Source organism: Schistocerca piceifrons, chromosome 1 (assembly GCF_021461385.2).
Source record: "Schistocerca piceifrons isolate TAMUIC-IGC-003096 chromosome 1, iqSchPice1.1, whole genome shotgun sequence".
Classification (NCBI taxonomy): domain Eukaryota; kingdom Metazoa; phylum Arthropoda; class Insecta; order Orthoptera; family Acrididae; genus Schistocerca; species Schistocerca piceifrons.
This window is the reverse complement of record NC_060138.1, coordinates 395,840,526-395,860,489: the sequence shown is the minus strand read 5'-3', so window position 1 is coordinate 395,860,489 and position 19,964 is coordinate 395,840,526. Positions and strand designations below refer to the sequence as shown.

Sequence of the window (19,964 nt, the reverse complement as noted above, 5' to 3'; positions counted from 1 at the left end):
GGTTGAATACCGCGAGAATGTGTGTCTGGCAGTCCCGGGAGAGATGCTTCAGCATCTGCGCGTGGATGCAGTCCGGTCCTGGTGCTGTATGAGGGCAATCGGCGAGGGCAGCGAGGAATTCCCTCTCGCTGAAAGGAGCATTGTATTTTTCAGAACGACGCGTGTGAAATGAGAACTGGGTCCGCACGGCTCGCTCCTTTAGAGCGCGAAAGGCGGGGGGATAAGATGCAGTCACCGAGCTCTTCGCAAAGTGCGCGGCAAGCTGTTCAGCAATGGCGGCAGCGTCCATGCAGACAGCGCTGTCCAAGGAGAGTCCAGGTACACCCATAGGGGTCTGGTATCCATAAATCCGCCGGATCCGGGACCACACGAGCGAGGGGGAGACACGGGAGCCCAAGGAGGAGACATACCGCTCCCAGCACTCCTGCTTACGCCGTGCAATAAGACGGCAGGCCAAGGCACGGAGCCTCTTAAAGGCGATGAGAGTCTCCAGAGACGGGTGCCGCCTATGACACTGGAGAGCCCGCCGACAGTCGCGAATAGCCTCAGCGATCTCCGGCGACCACCAGGGTACAGCCTTCCTCTGAGGGAGTCCAGAAGAGCGGGGGATGGCAGCCTCGGCCGCCGAAATGATGGATGTGGTTAAGACACGGACCACCCCGTCAATGTCACCTTGGGGGGGAGACTCAATGGTTGCAGCAGAAGTAAAAGCCGGACAGTCAGCCCTGTGGAGAGCCCAGCGGGGCAGGCGCCCAGAAGAATGACACTGGGGCAGTGACAAATAGATGGGAAAATGGTCACTACCACAGAGGTCAGGATGCACCCTCCAGTGGAGGGATGGGACAAGTCCGGGGCTGCAAAGAGAGAGATCGATGGCCGAGAACGAGCCATGGGCCACACTGAAATGCTTGGGAGCACCGGTGTTCAAGAGGCTAAGGTCGAGCTGAGCCAGCAAATGCTCCAGGGCACAACCGCGGTCATCGGAGACAGTCCCACCCCATAGAGGGTTGTGGGCATTGAAATCGCCCAGAAGCAGCAATGGTGGCGGGAGTTGAGCCAGCAGCGCAGCCAAGACATGTCGGGGGAGCACCCCATTTGGAGGAATGTAAAGAGAGCAAACAGTAATAGCCGGCGAGAGCTCAACCCTGACAGCGACTGCCTCTAAAGGCGTCTGAAGGGGTACTGGCGAGCTACAGACAGAGTGGTGAACAAAAAGACAAACCCCACCTGACGCTCGTTGACAGGCAGCGCGGTTCTTATAGTATCCCCGATAACCGCGAAGGGCGGGGGTCCGCAGTGCTGGAAACCAAGTTTCCTGCAGAGCAATGCAGAGAACAGGGGAATCACTCAGAAGCATCCGGAGCTCAGGCAGGTGGCGGTAATAACCACCGCAGTTCCATTGGAGAATGGAAGCAGGAAGGGACTGGGAGGGCGTGAATGCGACTAAGAGGCAGACAGCGCCTCAGAGCCAACTGCCGCCACCGGGGGAGAGGCAGCTGAGTCCATAGGAGAGGCCCCCAAGGGTTCCGTGAGGGCGAGATCCGCGGCAGAGGCGAGGATCTCCACCTCATCCCCGGAGCCAGGACTATGTACAGCAGGCGGTGCTGAAACCGCCGGAACGTCCTTCTTCTTGGACACATTCCGTTCCTTCTTCTCACGTCGGCCCTTAGGATGAGAGGGCTGGGAGAGCTTCTCTGAAGGAGCGTCGGAGGCTGACGACGACGCAGAAGCCCTACGACCAGCAGGTGGCGGAACCTTCAGCCACTGGCTGACATCTGGCTGGGAAGGAGAAGAAACGGAGGAAGGGACAGCCCCGAGGGACCCCTTCTGCGAGAGAGGAACCAGCGGAGGCAACGCCGGCGGAGAAGGAGGGGGAGGGATCGAGCCTCCCGGTTGTGGAGCAGATGTCACTCCCGAAGTAAGCGTGGGGGGAGCGACAGAAGAGGGTTTGTCCCCAACTGCTAAGGGGGCAACAGAGGAAGGCTTGCCCCCAGGCACGAGGGGGGCAGACAGAGATACATGGCCCCGAGGGCCCACTGAATACGGCACAGATGAAGCGACAACCGTCGCTCGCGTGGGCGATGATAACGTGGCTGCAGCATAAGATGTTCGAATGGAAGCAGGATACAACCTTTCATATTTTTGTTTAGCCTCTCGATAAGTAAGCCGGTCCAGGGTCTTAAATTCCATTATCTTCCGCTCCTTATGAAGAACGGGGCAATCCGGCGAGCATGGAGAGTGGTGCTCCTCACAGTTGACACATACAGGCGGAGGCGCACATGGAGAATCAGGATGAGAGGGGCGTCCGCAATCTCGACATGTAGCGCTGGATGGGCAACGGGAGGACATATGCCCAAACTTCCAGCACTGGAAGCACCGCATCGGGGGAGGCACGTATGGCTTGACGTCGCAACGGTAAACCATCACCTTGACCTTCTCGGGCAAGACATCACCCTCGAAGGCCAAGATAAAGGCACCGGTGGCCACCCTGTTTGTCTTGGGTCCTCGATGGACACGACGGACAAAATGCACACCACGTCGTTCCAAGTCGGCTCTCAGCTCGTCATCGGATTGCAACAAGAGGTCACGATGGTAAATAATCCCCTGGACCATATTTAAGCTACTGTGGGGAGTGACGGTAACAGGGACGTCACCCAGCTTATCAAACAAGAGCAACGCTCGTGACTGGGCTGGGGAGGACGTCTTGAGGAGGATGGACCCATTCCTCATTTTTGACAACCCCGCCACTTCCCCAAACTTATCCTCCAGGTGTTCCACAAAAAACATAGGCTTCGTCGGAAGAAAGGAGTCACCATCAGTCCTGCTGCAGACAAGGTATTGCGGTACGTAAGGCTCCCGCTTGGCACTAGATCGGCGTCCCTCCCATGGCGCAGCCAACGAGGGGAACGTCTGAGGGTCATATTGCGCAGCATCGAAGTTGACTCTACCTCGCTTAGAGACGCTGGTGGCCGTGCGACCACCAGCTTGGTGTGATTTACTGCGCTTCATTGCGCCACATCCGCCCAGATGCCACCTACTCCGAACGAGGGCTCTCCCCAAGGGCGCCACCCAGCCAAAGCAACGGGTACCTGGCCGATATCCCGTTGCCCGGAGTCCCCGTGCCCCAGACAAGATGGGCACATACTCCTTGGCATGCATGGGGAGGAAACAGCTCTGGCATCTGTAGTGCGATCCCTGCGTGGTCAGGGGGCTACCACCAAGAGGGTACATGACGACCCCACCACAACGGACTGGCTACCGTGCTGGATTTTAGGTGTTGAAAGGGTCCACAGTTGTCGTGGGCACTAAGAAGAAGAGTGCGCAGAAGGCGAGAAGGAGACAACCCAGAAGATGTTGGGCGTAGTCCCCCCCCCACACGACAATAGGTAACATGCAAGATGGTGGAGCAAGATGGTGGAGCAAGATGGACCAATAGAAAAACACCACGTAAGGTGTCCTTCCCCAAATGGCACGCACTAACAACGGAAATTTGGAAAAAAAATAGGTCAAACCCAAGAGGGGACCATCACAGAAGGCCGAAACGTTTGAGACTCCTTTTAGTCGCCTCTTATGACAGGCAGGAATACCGCAGGCCTATTCTTACCCCCGAACCCGCAGGGGGCAGCAACTGGAGCAGTAATTTCCATAAATTATCTGGGAGTACGCATTAGGAGTGATTTAAAATGGAATGATAATATAAAGTTGATCGTCAGTAAAGCAGATGCCAGACTGAGATTCATTGGAAGAATCCTAAGGAAATGCAATCCAAAAACAAAGAAAGTAGGTTACAGTACACTTGTTCACCCACTGCTTGAATACTGCTCAGCAGTGTGGGATCCGTACCAGATAGGGTTGATAGAAGAGATAGAGAAGATCCAACGGAGAGCAGCGCGCTTCGTTACAGGATCATTTAGTAATTGTGAAAGTGTTATGCAGATGATAGATAAACTCCAGTGGAAGATTCTGCAGGAGAGACGCTCAGTAGCTCGGTACAGGCTTTTGTTGAAGTTTCGAGAAAATATCTTCACCGAGGAGTCGAGCAGTATATTGCTCCCTCCTACGTGTATCTCACGAAGAGACCATGAGGATAAAATCAGAGAGATTAGAGCCCACACAGAGGCATACCGACAATCCTTCTTTCTGCGAACAATACGAGACTGGAATAGAAGGGAGATCCGATAGAGGTACTCAAGGTACCCTCCGCCACACACCGTCAGGTGGCTTGCGGAGTATGGATGTGGATGTAGATGTAGATGTAGAGTGCTGCACTGAGGAGAGGTATCAGTGTCGGTCGGAGAGGCCTGGCACAAAGTCGGTGTTCCAAAACATCCCAAAGGTGTTCTACAGGGTGTATCAAAAAGGATGGTGAAAACTTACATGGCTGAAAGTATACGATAATAGAGGCACAAATGTCAAGTAAACATGGGCTCTAAAACTCATACCTTAAGGGCTGTGAGATATTCTTGATTTTCAATATTGTGAAACAAATCTCTTCTCCTGTGAGCTCTTTGCTTTCCATATTTCGGGAAGTGGACCAAAACAAGAAAAGGTATGCATTTTAGCAGATATTTACTGGACTTTTTTTCTTGTTTTGGTCCACACTAACACTTCCCAAAATATGGAAAGCAAAGAGCTTGCAGTAGAAGAGATCTGTTTCACAATATTGAAAATCAAGAATATCTCACAGCCCTTAAGGTACGAGTTTTAGAGCCCATGTTTACTTGACATCTGTGCTTCTATTATTGTGTACTTTCAGCCGTGTAAGCTTGTGCCATCCTTCTTGATACACCTTGTATAGGATTCAGGTCAGGACTGCAGGCCAGTCGATTACAGGGATGTTACTGTCATGTAACCACTCCAACACAGGCCGTGCATTATGAACAAGTGCTCGACCTTGTTGAAAGATGCAGTCATAATCCCCCCATTGCTCTTCAATAGTGGGAAGCAAGAAGGTGCTTAAAACATCAATGCAGGCCTGAGCTATGGTAGTGGCATGCAAAGCAACAGGGGGTGCAAGCCCCCCTCCATGAAAAACTGGTAAGTGTCCCCAAGACCAGGGGAATTTTACTGTTGGCACTACACATGCTGGCAGAGGACGTTCACCGGGCATTTGACATACCCATACATCAGAAACAGTGGACCTAGGGATGTTTAGGAGTGTGGAAATCTCGCACACAGACGTATGACACAAGTGACACCCAGTCACCTGACCATGTTCGAAGTCCGTGAGTTCCACAGAGTGTCCCATTTTGCTCTCTCACGATGCCTAAAGACTACTGAGGTTGCTGATATGGGGTACATGGCAGTAGGTGGCAGCACAATGCACTTAACATGAAAAGCGTATGTTTTTGGGGTTGTCCGGATTAATGCCTAACTTTGATAAAGTGCATTATAATAAATAGGCAACAACTTTTCTGACATGTATCGGTCCAAATATTTGCTGTACATGCACCTGCAGTTAGGTCTGCGGTCTGGACAATGGTGAGTATCACACTCGCCTTTCATCTGCTTGCCTTTCAATTTTTTATGCTCCTGTCATAGGATGAGACAAAATGTTGGAGACATCAACATGTCCCAATTTTGAAATAATGGCATAAAATGATGAAAACTCCACCCAATTTTAATATAAATGGACATAGATTTCTACTACACAATTTGACGCACTTTTTAGTTACAGGAACTTTCACTGAAACTGGTTGTGTTTCAGAACTTACAATCCATTGTGTTCTAGAGACATGTGCCTTCAGATATGTGGGGGTAGATTTGTAAGATAGCAGAGCACCTGACCACAATAAACATAGCCAACAAGATTTCCATTCTTATCAGTCACTAATAAAAATCTCTCCCAAACACAGCTCTGACCATCATCTTTTTCACTCATAAGATATTCCTTCACCTCATGTTCACAATCTATGGTCCTGCAGCAGGCAAAAGAGTGGTGATCAGGTAACTAGATGGTTGAGGCACTTGAGCATGGGATGCTCAAATTAGTGGAGAGGAAGTTGAGTGAAGTTGCTTCCTGCATTCACAGTGGCTGTATTGACATCTGCCAGACATTCAAGAAATTACATGCACTGAACAATTAAGTGAGCACAAATGCTGGATGTATGACAACCTACCAGCTGTCCTCTGGAATAAATAGCCACTATCAAACTGTGGCCAAGATCAGAGCTACCATCTGGTGACAGAACACACTGTCAAGCACAACATATCTGAGTTCAATGGCTGCTCCAAAAACAGTTCCATCTGACCCCCACCACTAACTTTTCTGAATTGTGTAAATGGGAGTTATCCTTACAATGCATTCCTACACTGTGCAACTATTGCTTCTCCCTCCCGCATTCCTATCCTGCACATTTGCTGCCTCCCTCTGAGCCACTAGCTATCCGTCCCAACCCTCCTTCCACTTTCCACTTCTTTCTGCATCTACTGATTCCACCCGAAACAACCACTCACCCCAGTCTACCAGCAGAACTGCAGTCCCAGCATTGTATGTTCATCTGGGACAATGTAGCTACACACATATAAACATGAGTGACTGTGTGTGCATATCATAATATATGTATTCAATACTGATTACACTATGACTTGTCTGTGGAACAGATGTTTTTAATTATTCTGGATGGAGTTGTATTGAAGAGTAGAATCACTTTACTAAAATGTAGTTATTACTTAACTGACTGTCTTGAATTTGGCTTTGCTGTCTTCTTATAGAGGTCTGATAATGCTGTAGGTGTGCTACATCACAAACATGACATGTCTCCATTACTCTTCAACTTCTTGTCAAATGTTCACACACAAGAAGTACAATGATAACATTTAAAGGAATGAGATTTACATTGTTGTCAAAGACATTAACTGATTGGTAGATTTAAATCAACAGAGTTTTAACTTAAATATTAAGAAATTATCCAAACATCTCAGATATACAGTAAGTGGTACTGTATGAAATAATGAATGTTAGTGGTTCTAGTTTTATATGTACATAAAAATTTATAAAATTAAATTATCGATACTCAGCGGTACCGAAGAATTGTGAATATGTCTCAGGCTTGATTACACCACAGTATGTATATATACTCAGCTCATTAAAGGATTCGTACAAAAGCTAGAAAAGTCTTCATTGTTTTTTGTGTGCTTGTTGACAACTCAGTACTTCTACTATCTGGTGAGTGGTCTTCTTTACTCCTAACTTATTTACATTTTGCCAGAACTTGCTTATCATATTAATATTGTTACTTAAAATGACAAACAACTGTTCTGTAACCACCAAAAATATATGTTAATTCAAAGTGTAGAGAAAGTCATGTCCACAAATTGAAATTTACCTGTAACTCCACTTGGTGGTAAAATCACTCTTCCCAGCTCTCCATATTTACCAAATAGATTTTTGATTTCTTGTAAGCTTGTCTTTGCAGGCAAATTCTTAGCTAAAATTACAGTCTTGGATCTCGCTTTCGGGGTCTAAAGCAAATGGTACCATTACAATCACTTAAGTGGTGCGCAAAAATGCCATGTAAAATCAGTGATTTCCTTATTAGCACAAATGTACAACTGTTTTGTAGTATGTATGACCAGCCATATCAAATTAGATCACAATAATACCATCACATCCACAACAGTGTCAAAGTGCATCAATGGCATACATACAAAAAAAACTGTGAACATCTACATCTGCAAATATACTCCAAATGTGAATGGAAAGTGTATGGCACAGGGTTATTGCTATAAATACAAAACTCTTTTGAATAATAATATAAATCAGGTTTTGAGTATTTTGATTTTTTTTTTTTAAATGTTATACTGAAGACAATCATTTTCTTCAAATTCAATATTTGTCACAAACCATTTTATACAGACCTGATTTGTTTGTTTTAGAAAACATGCACAATTTTATACCATAACAAGAAGTGCCTTACCTGGTTAAAAGCATCAAGATGAACACCATTTTCAATTAGGAAATCTCTTGTTTCTGTCACTATCTGTGTTTCTCCCAAAGCAAGACGGACAGCTAAACTTTCAGGTCCTCTTGGATCCAAGACCTTGAATAAACCAAAACAAGCATTGCAGCTAACATCAAATGTAGGCATTTAAGACAAAGTATTTTAATTTCAGATTGAACTTCCAGTCAATGATTTTGGACCTTCCACGAATCTTTATAAATAACACATTTTTAAGTATCTACAACTGGCATATATGTAAGTTGCACTCAAAACTATAAAGTACAACAGAAAGTCTTGGAATTACAGGTACACTTAACATGGTAATGATTTAATAACCAAGCAATGAGCTAAGTGGTTTGAGTAAGGCACTAGGAGTACATACGTGAGCTCCCTGCCAGACAAAGCACTGAATCGAAGCAAAAGATGCTTAGTAAACAATCACTACTGTGCTGTACATGCAGCACGACTCGACACTTAGCTTGGAGATGTTGGGAGGAGATATAAGTAATCTATGCTGGACACATACAGTGCTTTTGCAGGGCAATCAGCACATAAAAAAATGCACCTGTGTTTTTACGAAAGCAGAGGGGACAAATGGAAGTAATAATCGCTTAAATGATTTTATAAAATAGTCGAAACTGAAATATTGTTGCTACAAATTACAAAACACTATTATACAATGCTCCTGAGAACAGTATTGTCTGCTAATGTTGACATCGAATGGAACATTCTATATACCATTCGAATTTTATTGTTTCCCAGTCTCCTATGTGAAAGGGGCATCTTCTACAGCACATATAGTAATTTTGCTAGGATGTCTTTATAAATCTGGTAGAAAGTTAGTTACCAGTACAAAAATTGAACATTTCTTGGAATATGAGACAGACAAGGCAGAGGACAGAAATAAAGAACTGAAAAATAAGGATCCCCCCCCCCCCCTCTCTCTCTCTCTCTCTCTCTCTCTCTCTCTCTCTCTCTCTCTCTCTCTCACACACACACACACACACACACACACACACACACACACACACACACAGTTATTCTTTACCTCATGTCTAAATTTTTTCAAATGCCTCGACAGGATTTATTAGCTCCTAATTTGACTACCTTAAGTTGAAGCACTTGCATTGATATCGTATGCACAAAGCCACTGCTATTATCTTGTGTTTTCTATATATGTTTCGACCTAAAACTGATTTACAAATGTCTATTTTTGCAAATTAAGCACAGCTCTGACCAGTATTTGGATACTGACAAGTTACATTTGGTAACAATGTTCTGGTGGTTAACACTGTAGTTAGGTGTATATTACTGTGTTATTATTTTCAATGTTAAATATGTTTTTAAAATTTGTTATGACGCTTTTATACTAACTGAAAGGCAATTTTTCTTTTTGTTTCTGTATATTTGAGGACAGTTGCTAGTCAACTGAAATCATTTATCCTTTATTGTGATAAAGATTATTAAAATTTACAATAAGCAGTTCAAAGAATTGAGGACAGTTTTTTCAAAACTTGCTTTCTGTAAAATTGGTCAAAATGAGTTTTTGGTGGCATACACTATTTGAGACAGCCATCTTTCTTATGCAGAAAACAATTTTTTCAAAACCCAAAAAACAACTACCGCGGTTAAAAGCTAAGCTACCAAGCATTCTCCATTATTCCAAAACTCACTTTCTGCCACAAAACTGATATAGCAAAACTCGCTTTCTGCAGCTAATTTTTGTGGGGTGAATAGTCTTTTGATTTTAATACCAACACTTCCAATGGAAGTTCTAAGACTTTTCTCGGATTCATGAATGTCACAAAGCAAGAACAGTATTTTAAGGGAAACTTTATCAAGACTCCTGGAAATACCCGAAGTCTTCACAAGTACTGACATTACTTTCAAATTTGGGAGCACAGCTGTATGCCTCCTGATTGGATGTTTGGTAATGTGCGAAAAAAGTACAGAGAGGAGGAGGAAATAACATCTTCCATTTTAAATTAGCCCTTTCACATTAAAGTGATCAAGATTCATACCCCTAGATATTCTACAATGGTGACTATTACCATGGAATGATTGCCAATACAGCAAGTACACAGTGATGAATCCTTCCATCTGTTTGTGACCAAAAAGTCTCATTCAGCTATGTTGAGAGTAACTGGCCGACCATGCACACATCTATCCTCTGAAGGTCTTCTTCACTTCTCTAGTATTTTGCAGGATTACATCTGCCATAAACACAATAGTGCTGCCCATGAACTGTGCCATGATGCTTTTAGCGTTACACAACAAACCATTTCAATATTTGGGAAAGTCAATACATATCTGTACTCAATTTATGTAAATTATTGTAACAATGGTACAAGATATTTTCAAAATATTCACCCAGGGTTTCAAGCAGATGGACTGTAGTGGTTTGCAATACAGTATTAGATATTACTAAAACAATTTTTAATTATATTGTGAATGTAGCTGGAGGAAAATAACATACTAGATTTTTTACAAACAGATATACCATTTGTCAGGAATTACAGACATAATCATTATGTGTTAAAACAACATGCAGAGATACCAGTATCAATACTAACTTTTACATCACTGAAATACATATTGCCATTATTTTCTTTAAAAACTGTTTTTTACTAGCAGCAAAATACATATGGAGCACCTCCTCCACCTCTTGATCAAAAATACATGAACAGATAGATCTCTGACACATCTTTAAAAGGGATCCAGCAAATGATATTCTAATGAGATGAAATCAGAACAATATGCAGTATGCACCAAACCCTCAAAATGCACATTTTTGGCTACTGCCACAATAACATATCTGCTATTAAGATTGAAGGAACATAGAGAGTGACAGGCATTCACTATACAACATCAAGCCACAAAAAATTAAAAAAATACTTTGAAAAGTTCACTCATCAAAAAACTTGAACTTGCAAAACAAGGGTCAGTGTCAATACTAAAACCTATGCCTAAACAGCATGTCAACTACAACTGGGTCAAAAATTATACAAAGATGTAAGTTGTACCTGACAGGTGGCATCAATGTGGGGGACTTCGCCACCAAATTTTAATTTTAATTTATTATTATTCAATTTTTTTCATCTTCCACTTACCTCTTCATTCACTGGACCTAAAAGCTGAGGCCCATTTTTCACCAGGAGATCTAAAACAATATGCTCTTCAAGTATGCCTTCTCAGACCGAAATTACCTTCCCCACTTTGCCAACAAACACATCTCCCACACTTTGTCTCCCCACCTATCATCCCCACAGACCAGCCACAAAGGAATGCACAGCTTGTTACTCAATACCACTCAGGATTTGAGCAACTGAATCACATTCTCTCTCACAGTTTTGACAACCTTTCATTGTGCCTTGAAATGAGAGGTATCTGCCCCAGCCCACCCACAGTGGTATTCTGCAAGGCCCCCAACCTTTGTAATATCCTTGTCTGTCCCTGTTCCACCCTTGTTCCCAACTTGCCCTGCAGCTCATATCCGAGTGAAGCAAGACCTTCCCAGTTCGTTCCTTCCACTACCACCTTTTCCAGCCCAGTCACATGTACACTGCTGGCCACCGTAAATGCAACAACAAGAAAGACAAGAGGTAGCACAACAAAATTTATTTTGTACATAACATGTTGACCAAGTATCAAATGATTACGTTTACAGACGTCTCTGACATGTGGTTCCTGCCAGAATCAGTAGCCAGAGTAGCCGCCATTGTTGGAGATTACCGCTGCCACACGTCTCGGCATTGAGTCAAAGAGACGTTGGGTGTGTTCCTGGGGTACAGCAGCCCAAGCAGCTTCCACACGTTGCCAAAGATCATCTGGTGTGGCAGCTGGGGATGTAATCTGGGTCACTCGTTGAGCAACCATGGACCACATGTTTTCTATCAGCGAAAGATCCAGAGAGCGAGCCGGCCAGGGAAGCAATTCAATCTGGTTATTGACGAAGAACCTTTGGACAATGTGTGCCACGTGTGGTCGCGCATTATCCTGTTGAAATATGGCTGTGGCCGAGCCCTGAAGGTAAGGAAGGACAACTGGCTCCAGCACCTCGGATATGTAGCGCCGGCTATTTAAAGTACCGGCAATGCGTACTAGAGGCGTGCGAGAGTAATATCCAATACCGCCTCATACCATAATACCCAGTGCAAGACCAGTGTGGCGGTGCATAATGCAGCTGTCCAGCATCCTCTCTCCACGGTGTCTCCACACTCGAATCCGACCATCGTGGTGCTGTAGACAGCAGCGTGCCTCGTCAGTAAAGACAATGTCATTCCATTCTGCCGTCCACATCCGTCTGTCATCACACCATTGGCGACGGAGACGTCTGTGGTTCTGCGTCAGTGGTAGATGAAGCAATGGACGTCTTGCGGACAGACCACTCTGCTGTAAACGGCGTCGAATGGTACGTGCAGACACTGGATGATGCGTTACAGACGCAATGTGCTGTGGTATGGTTCGGGATGTCACTGAGCGATCCGTCACTGCCATGCGCACAATTTGCCTATCAGCACGTGCAGTGGTGCACCGAGGTGAATGCGATCGACCACGTCGGTCCGTCGTACCCTCCTGCATCCAACGGTCACATATCCGCATTACAGTTGTTTAGTTTCGCCCAACACGACTAGTGATTTCTCTGTATGATAATCCACAATCTCGGTAAGCCACTATCCTTCCTCTGTCGAACTCGGATACTTGATCAAACGATGTTCGCTGTTGTCTACGAGGCATAACTGATCGTCTTGTGAAACAACCACAAGGTAAACACACGTGCCGAACGTACACTCGTCGAAATCGCCAAGCCTTAAATGGCGCTATGAGGTGGAGCCACAGGCGTGCGTGATGTGCGTCTGCGCTGAAATTCTAATCAGTTGCATATCTCATCGCTGCAAACCCATGGTGTAAATCTCACTTGATTCGGATGCTTCCTTCAGGGTGTTGCATTTACGGTGGCCAGCAGTGTATTTCCGGCATTATCAAATGAAAGAGCAGCCATGTGGTCTACTAATTTATCTGCAGCTACTGTGCAGCGTTCTATGTGGGCATGACCACTAACGAACTGTCTGTTCACATGAATGACCACAGTCAAACTGTGGCCAAGAGACAGTTGGACACCTAGTTGCAGGTAATGCTGCATAATACAGTTCATTTGAATATGACTGCTACTTCATAGCCTGTGGAATCAGGATTCTTCCCAATAACACTGGCTTTTCTGAACTGCACAAGTGGTGACTCTCCCTCCAACATATCCTTTGTTCCCATTACCCCTTGGCCTCAACCTACGCTAGTCCCTATCCTCTACCTGACTCTACCCCCTTCCCTGTTCCCATTCCAGTTTCAAGCAAGCCTTCTATCATTCAGTGCACCTGCACAGTCTTGCCTTCTTCTGTGCTTCTCTCTCATTTTTTCTCTCATCACAGTCTCCCAATGCTGAAATCTGGCAGTCACTGCCACGTCCCAGACATGTCCTTGCACACACCCACAGCCAGCTGACAAAGGACTTTGTTCAGTAGCTTAACAACACCCAAAAAATACCCCTGACTGTCACTCATTGCCTCCTCTATGTGGCAAGCACCATTCTAGCCTAATTTATATTGTTGATTAGAACAAATAAAACATTCTACTGCTTGAACCTGCAATATATTTGCAAACCATATCAACTATCACAGAGTTCTCCCTAGCTACTAAAAGGAGGTAATTAAAGATGGTTATTTGATTAACTGTACTATTTGCCATGCTGCCATTCATATTATCATTGGTGCCTAGTTCACTTCCATAGAAGGCCAAGTTATTACTCCGTGTCTGCTACACCTGCTTCAATTTTGCAATGGATGCATCTCATGACATACTCAGTTGCAGGTCAATATCCTTTCGGAGGAGTTAGTTGGTATATTAATTCCTGTGGCTTCTTTTGTGTCGCTATGTCATAAGCCATTTGTTTGACTAATGAATGTGCTATTATCAAATATATTTTGATCTCCATTTTCCACAGCATGTTACGCTATATTTGAGTTCTTGGAGTAGTATAAGTGGCAGGTTAGCTCATTCCTGTAGACAGGCAATACGAAGTCAATCATCAAGCCTCCACCAAAAACTGAGCAACTCTTGAAACTTGTGAAGGGTGACAAGAGATTTACAGTTGCCAATGGACATTTATTAACCCAAGTGTAAACCTAATCAGACCAAGCGGAGCAGAAGCAAAGGGATGTGTGAGGTGAAGAAATCTATAAGAAATTACACCATACAAGATGGACATATACTGTACTTAATACTATCAAACAAGTAACATCTGGGACACTCTTAACAAAATTCTGGAAATTGTAACAGCAATAGGACTGATGGCTCACAGTTATGTATAACATGTGACCCTGCATAACAGAGTCGAAGTAGGCACAGAGTCTATGAAGTGAAAACTTTGTCCAATATCGTGATGGACAACTCACAACCAACAGTAGCAATGAGACTACTGTCAATACTGGGGAGTAATCAACCAAGGGACTGTGGTGTGTGAACCACTTGGCACAGCTGGAAGCTCGTATTGGCACAACGATATGCTTTCCTAAGTGCAATACAAACTAGAAGGAAAAAGAAATGGAAGAGAAAAAGAAAAAATAACAATGAGAAAAGGGAGAGGAGAACAAAGATGAAACACTGAAAGCAATAATAAAAAAAAAAAACAGTCAAAAAAGACATAATAAATAAGTACACAAATAAAAAAATAACAAAAAAATGAAGGGGGGTAACATTTTAATGAATCTTAAGTCCAGGAGGATGTTGGGATGCCAGAATATGCTAGAGGGCAAGTTCTGTCTCCAGAGGTCACGAAAACCAGTACTGGGTAGGAGGATCTGTGGTGTAGCACACACACAGGTCCCATGAATCACCCTGCAGAGCATGTGCAGCAGCTGGATACTAGGTTTCACCAAGGCGGACAGTTCTTGTGTGCCCATTCATGTGTTCAACCAGTTTGGTGGTTATCATTCCTCTACAAAACACTGTACACAAATTAGTTGATAACCAATATTTGCAAATTGCTCTGCAAGTTGTGAGGCTGGAGTAGGTGGTTGGTTGGTTTAAAAGAGGGGAGGGGGTGAATAAACTCTAGGTCATCGGTCCCTTGTTCTGATTAAAATAATTCCACAAGGGTGGGAGTAAAATAATCAAGACATACAAAACACAGGTGGAAGAAGGAGAAAACCACAAGAATGACAGAAGGGCAACAAACACCAAAATGGACAAAAATGGACAAGAAAACCACAGAGAGACACAAGAAACATGTATAAGAGATCAAAACAAGAGGGCTGGCTGATCATGAGAATAAAAAGGAGAAGCCAGCCACTGTGCAATTAGATCAAATGATAAAACCTACCCTCACGAATAAAACGTAAAACTAAAGCTGCTGTTGAGGCACTGTCGCCCAACACCAAAGGTAGGGTGCTGGGAAAGTTAAAAGTCCGCCGCAGAGTGGCTAAAAGTGGGTAGTCCAGCAAGAGGTGGACAACTGTCATTTGTGAGCCACAGCAACACTGAGGTGGGCCCTCACAACAGAGGAGGTAACCATGCATTAGCCACGTATGGCCAATGTGGAGCCGGCAGAGAACAACTGATTCCCTGCGAGAGGACTGCATGGAAGACGTGACTCCAGGACCCAACCCAACCTCTGACAAACCATAAGTACAGCAGCTTATAAAGAAAGTTGGTGAGGCTGATGGGCTGGTAGCTATCCACATCAAGCGGGTTTTGACCAGGTTTGAGCACCGGAATGAGGGTGCTCTCCTGCCATTGCGATGGAAGGATACCATCGCACCAGATCTGGTTGAAGATGATGAGGTGGTGTCGGTTGTAGTCAGACGAGAGATGTTTAATCATCTGACTGTGGATCTGTACCGGCCCAGGAGCTGTGTCGGGGCAATGTAGAAGGGCGTTGAGGAGCTCCCACTCTGTAAATGGGGCGTTATAGGGTTCACTGTGGCCTGTAGTGAACGAGAGGACTTTTCTTTCCATCCGCCATTTGAGGGTGTGAAAGGCTGGGAGTTAGTTCTCTGACACAGAGGCTTGAGCACAGTGCTCAGCAAAGTGCTTGCCAATCACGTCTGTGCCGGTAGATAAAACGCCATTGATGTTAATGCCAGGGACAAATGATGGGGTCTGGTAGCCAAAAAGACATCTGATCTTTGTCCAGACTTGGGAAGATGACGTATGGCACCCAATGGTCAATACATACCTCTCCCAACACTCCTGTTTCCGTTGTTTTATAAGTTGACGAATGCAGGCACGGAGCCGCTTAAAGGCTATTAGGCACTCTAGGGAAATGATCGTTGCAATGACCTGCTCAATGACAACATCGATGGCACTATGTGGGGGAGATTCAGTGGTGTCAGCAGAGGTGAAGCCTTCCCAGTCTGACTTGTTTAAAGCCCATCCGTGTAGGCATCCATGGGTATGACACCGGGGGAATGATAGGAAGATGGGAAAGTGGTCACTATCACACGGGTCATCATGTGCTCTCCAGTGGATAGATGGGGGAAGGCCAGGACTGCAAACCGAGAGATAAATGGCAGAATATGTGCCATGTGCCACATTGACATGTCTGGGGGCACCTGTGTTTAACAGGCAGGGGTCGAGTTGTGACAGTAAATTTTTGAAGTCGCTACCTCGGCCAGTAAGCATGGCGCCATCCCATAAGGGGTTATGGGCATTAAAATCTCTCAAAAATAGGAAAAGTTTAGGGAGTTGATCAACCAGTGCAGCCAATACGTTCACGCGTACTGCACCATCTGGAGCAAGATATACATTGCAGACAGTTATTTCCTGTGTTGTCGTTATCCTGACTGCCACAGCTTCAAGAGGTGTTAGAAGGGGCCCAGGTTCACTACATAATGAATTCAGGACATAGACGCAAACTCCACCTAACACTCTATTACAGTCGCTATGGATCCTGTAATACCCTTTATAGCTGTGGAGGGCAGGGGTCCGCATTGCCAGGAACCAGGTTTCCTGGAGGGCAATGCAGAAAGCAGGTGTAAAGTTTAACAGTTGCTGTAGCTCAGACAGATGGTGGGAAAAACTGCCACAATTCCACTGGAGCATTACATGACTGAGAGATTGGGAAGGCATGAAACACTCAATGAGGCAGTCTACACCTCAGTGTCACCTGCTGCCACCTGTGCGATCAACATCTATTGTGTCTGAGGGCCCAGCAAGATTTATGTCCTCAGTAGATGCCAGAATCTCCACCTCATCCTCAGATCCACCTCATCCTCAGACACAGAGTTTATTGTAGGTAGTGGTGGTGTGGGTGCCACTACAGTGCCTTGGTTCTTGGGGGTCTTTTTCTTTTTAGGTCTCTCTCGCTGCTCCTTAGGTTTGTTCGGCTGGGAGGTCTTCACTGATTCAGCCTCAGGGACTGAGGAGGACCGTGAAGCCCTACGACCAGCTACCTGTGGTTGCTTCAGCCACTGGTGGGTGTCAGCTTTGTCACTGGTAGGAACCTGGGAAGGGAGTGACCTAAGGAATCCCTTCCTGGCGAGAGGAGCCAAAGATAACTTACGCTTCTATGGCTGAGAAGTGGGGACTGATGTCCCCGATGGTTGGGGGGGATTGCTCCTGAAGTAGGTTGTACAGGAGCAAATGGAAGGGAAGTGCCCCCCACCATCAAGGGGGCAGGTGGAGTCTGAGGGCTCTGAGAGTCAACTGTATGCGGCAGAACAGCAGATGGTAGAACCGTTGTAGCAGTGGCATAGGCTGACTTCATATGTACAGGATGTAGCCTCTCATATTTTCTCTTAGCCTCAGTGTAGGTCAGTCGGTCCATGGTCTTGTATTCCATTATTTTTCTTTCTTTCTGGAAAATCCTGCAGTCTGGCGTGCAAGGCGAATGGTGCTCTCCGCAGTTGACACAGATGAGAGGTGGGGCAGAGGGAGTATTGGGTATTGGGATGTGAAGGACATAAGGACATCCAGGATCCTGACAGGTGACGCTGGAAGTACAGCGGGAAGACATATGGCCGAACTTCCAACACTTAAAGCACCACATCGGGGGAAGAACATATGGCTTTAGGTCACAGTGGTAGACTTCCTTGTGTAATGTGTCACCTTCGAAGGCCAAGATTAAGGCACCGGTGGCAACCTGATTATCCCTCGGATCCCGGTGGACATGCCAGACAAAATGGATTGAAGTTCATCATCAGACTGCAAAAGAAGGTCCCTGTGAAATATGATACCCTGGACCATATTTAAGCTCTTATGGGTCGTGATGGAAACAGAAACATCCAAGAGCTTGTCACAGGTGAGTAGTGCCTGTGACTGGGCAGAGGAATGGAAATATTTTAGATCTGGTAGCCACATACAGACCAGACCTCATCGACAATGTCAGTGTTGAGACAGGGATTAGTGATCATGATGTTGTCATTACGACTATGGTTACAAAAGTTAAAAAGTCAGTCAAGAAGGCTAGGAGAGTATTCTTGCTAGAAAGAGCAGATAAGCAGTTGTTAGCATCCCACTTAGTAAACGTATCGACTTAATTTACTTCCGGTACGATGGACGCTGAAGAATTATGGGCAAAATTTAAACACATTGTAAATCACGCATTGGACAAGTATGTGCCGAAAAAGTGGGTTACGGACTGAAAAGACCCACCGTAGTTTAACAGTGCAATTCGGAGAATGCCCAGGAAGCAGAGGCAGTTGCACTCGCGGTACAAGAAAGATCGGGAGAATGAGGGCAGGCAAAAGTTAGTAGAGATTCGTGCTGCTGTAAAAAGAGCGATGCGCAAAGCATTCAACCACTACCACCGTCATACCTTAGCAAAAGATCTTGCTGAAAACCCAAGGAAATTCTGGCCTTATGTAAAATCGGTAAGTAGGTCGAAGGCTTCCATCCAGTTACTCACTGATCAGTTTGGCATGGCAACGGAAGACAGCAAAATGAAAGCTGAAATTTTAAATTTAGCATTTGAGAAATCTTTCATGCAGGAGGATTGTACAAACATACCACCATTTGGGTCTCGTACAGATTCCCGTATGGAGGACATAGTGATAGACATCCCTGGGGTTGTGAAGCAGCTGAATGGGTTGAAAATAAATAAATCGCCAGGTCCTGATGGGATTCCAATTCGGTTTTACAGAGAGTACTCTACTGCATTGACTCCTTACTTAGCTTGCATTTATCGGGAATCTCTTGTCCAACGTAAAGTCCCGAGCGACTGGAAAAAAAGCGCAGGTGACGCCTGTATATAAGAAGAGTAGAAGGATGGATCCTCAAAATTACAGACCAATATCCTTAACATCGGTTTGTTGCAGGATTCTCGAACATATTCTCAATTCGAATATAATGAATTTCCTCGAGACAGACAAGTTGCTGTCCATGCATCAGCACGGCTTTAGAAAGCATCGCTCCTGTGAAACGCAACTCGACCTTTTTTCACGATATCTTGCAAACCATGGATGAAGGGTATCAGACGGATGCCATATTCCTTGACTTCCGGAAAGCATTTGACTCGGTGCCCCACTGCAGACTCCTAACTAAGGTATGAGCATATGGGATTGGTTCCCAAGTATGTGAGTGGCTCGAAGACTTCTTAAGTAATAAAACCTCGATGGTGAGTGTTCATCAGAGGTAAGGGTATCATCTGAGTGCCCCAGGGAAGTGTGGTAGGTCCGCTGTTTTTTTCTATATACATAAATGATCTTTTGGATAGGGTGGATAGCAATGTGCGGCTGTTTGCTGATGATGCTGTGGTGTACGGGAAGGTGTCGTCGTTGAGTGACTGTAGGAGGATACAAGATGACTTGGACAGGATTTGTGATTGGTGTAAAGAATGGCAGCTAACTCTAAATATAGATAAATGTAAATTAATGCAGATGAATAGGAAAAAGAATCCTGTAATGTTTGAATACTCCATTAGTAGTGTAGCGCTTGACACAGTCACGTTGATTAAATATTTGGGCATAACATTGCAGAGTGATATGAAGTGGGACAATCATGTAATCGCAGTTTTGTGGAAGGCGGATA

The 19,964-nt window shown here is 45.1% G+C and overlaps 1 protein-coding gene across 1 annotated transcript in view; it reads right to left on the bottom strand.

Moving 5' to 3' along the window:
* The window catches only part of LOC124785461 (probable RNA-binding protein 19), a 115,616-nt gene that overhangs the window by 39,438 nt on the left and 56,214 nt on the right, over positions 1-19,964 (bottom strand). The window contains exons 9-10 of the mRNA XM_047254183.1: positions 7,920-8,042; positions 7,329-7,464 (exon numbers count right to left, since the gene is read on the bottom strand). Coding sequence (XP_047110139.1) covers positions 7,329-7,464; positions 7,920-8,042 — 259 coding nt within the window. The remainder of the gene's footprint in view (positions 1-7,328; positions 7,465-7,919; positions 8,043-19,964) is intronic.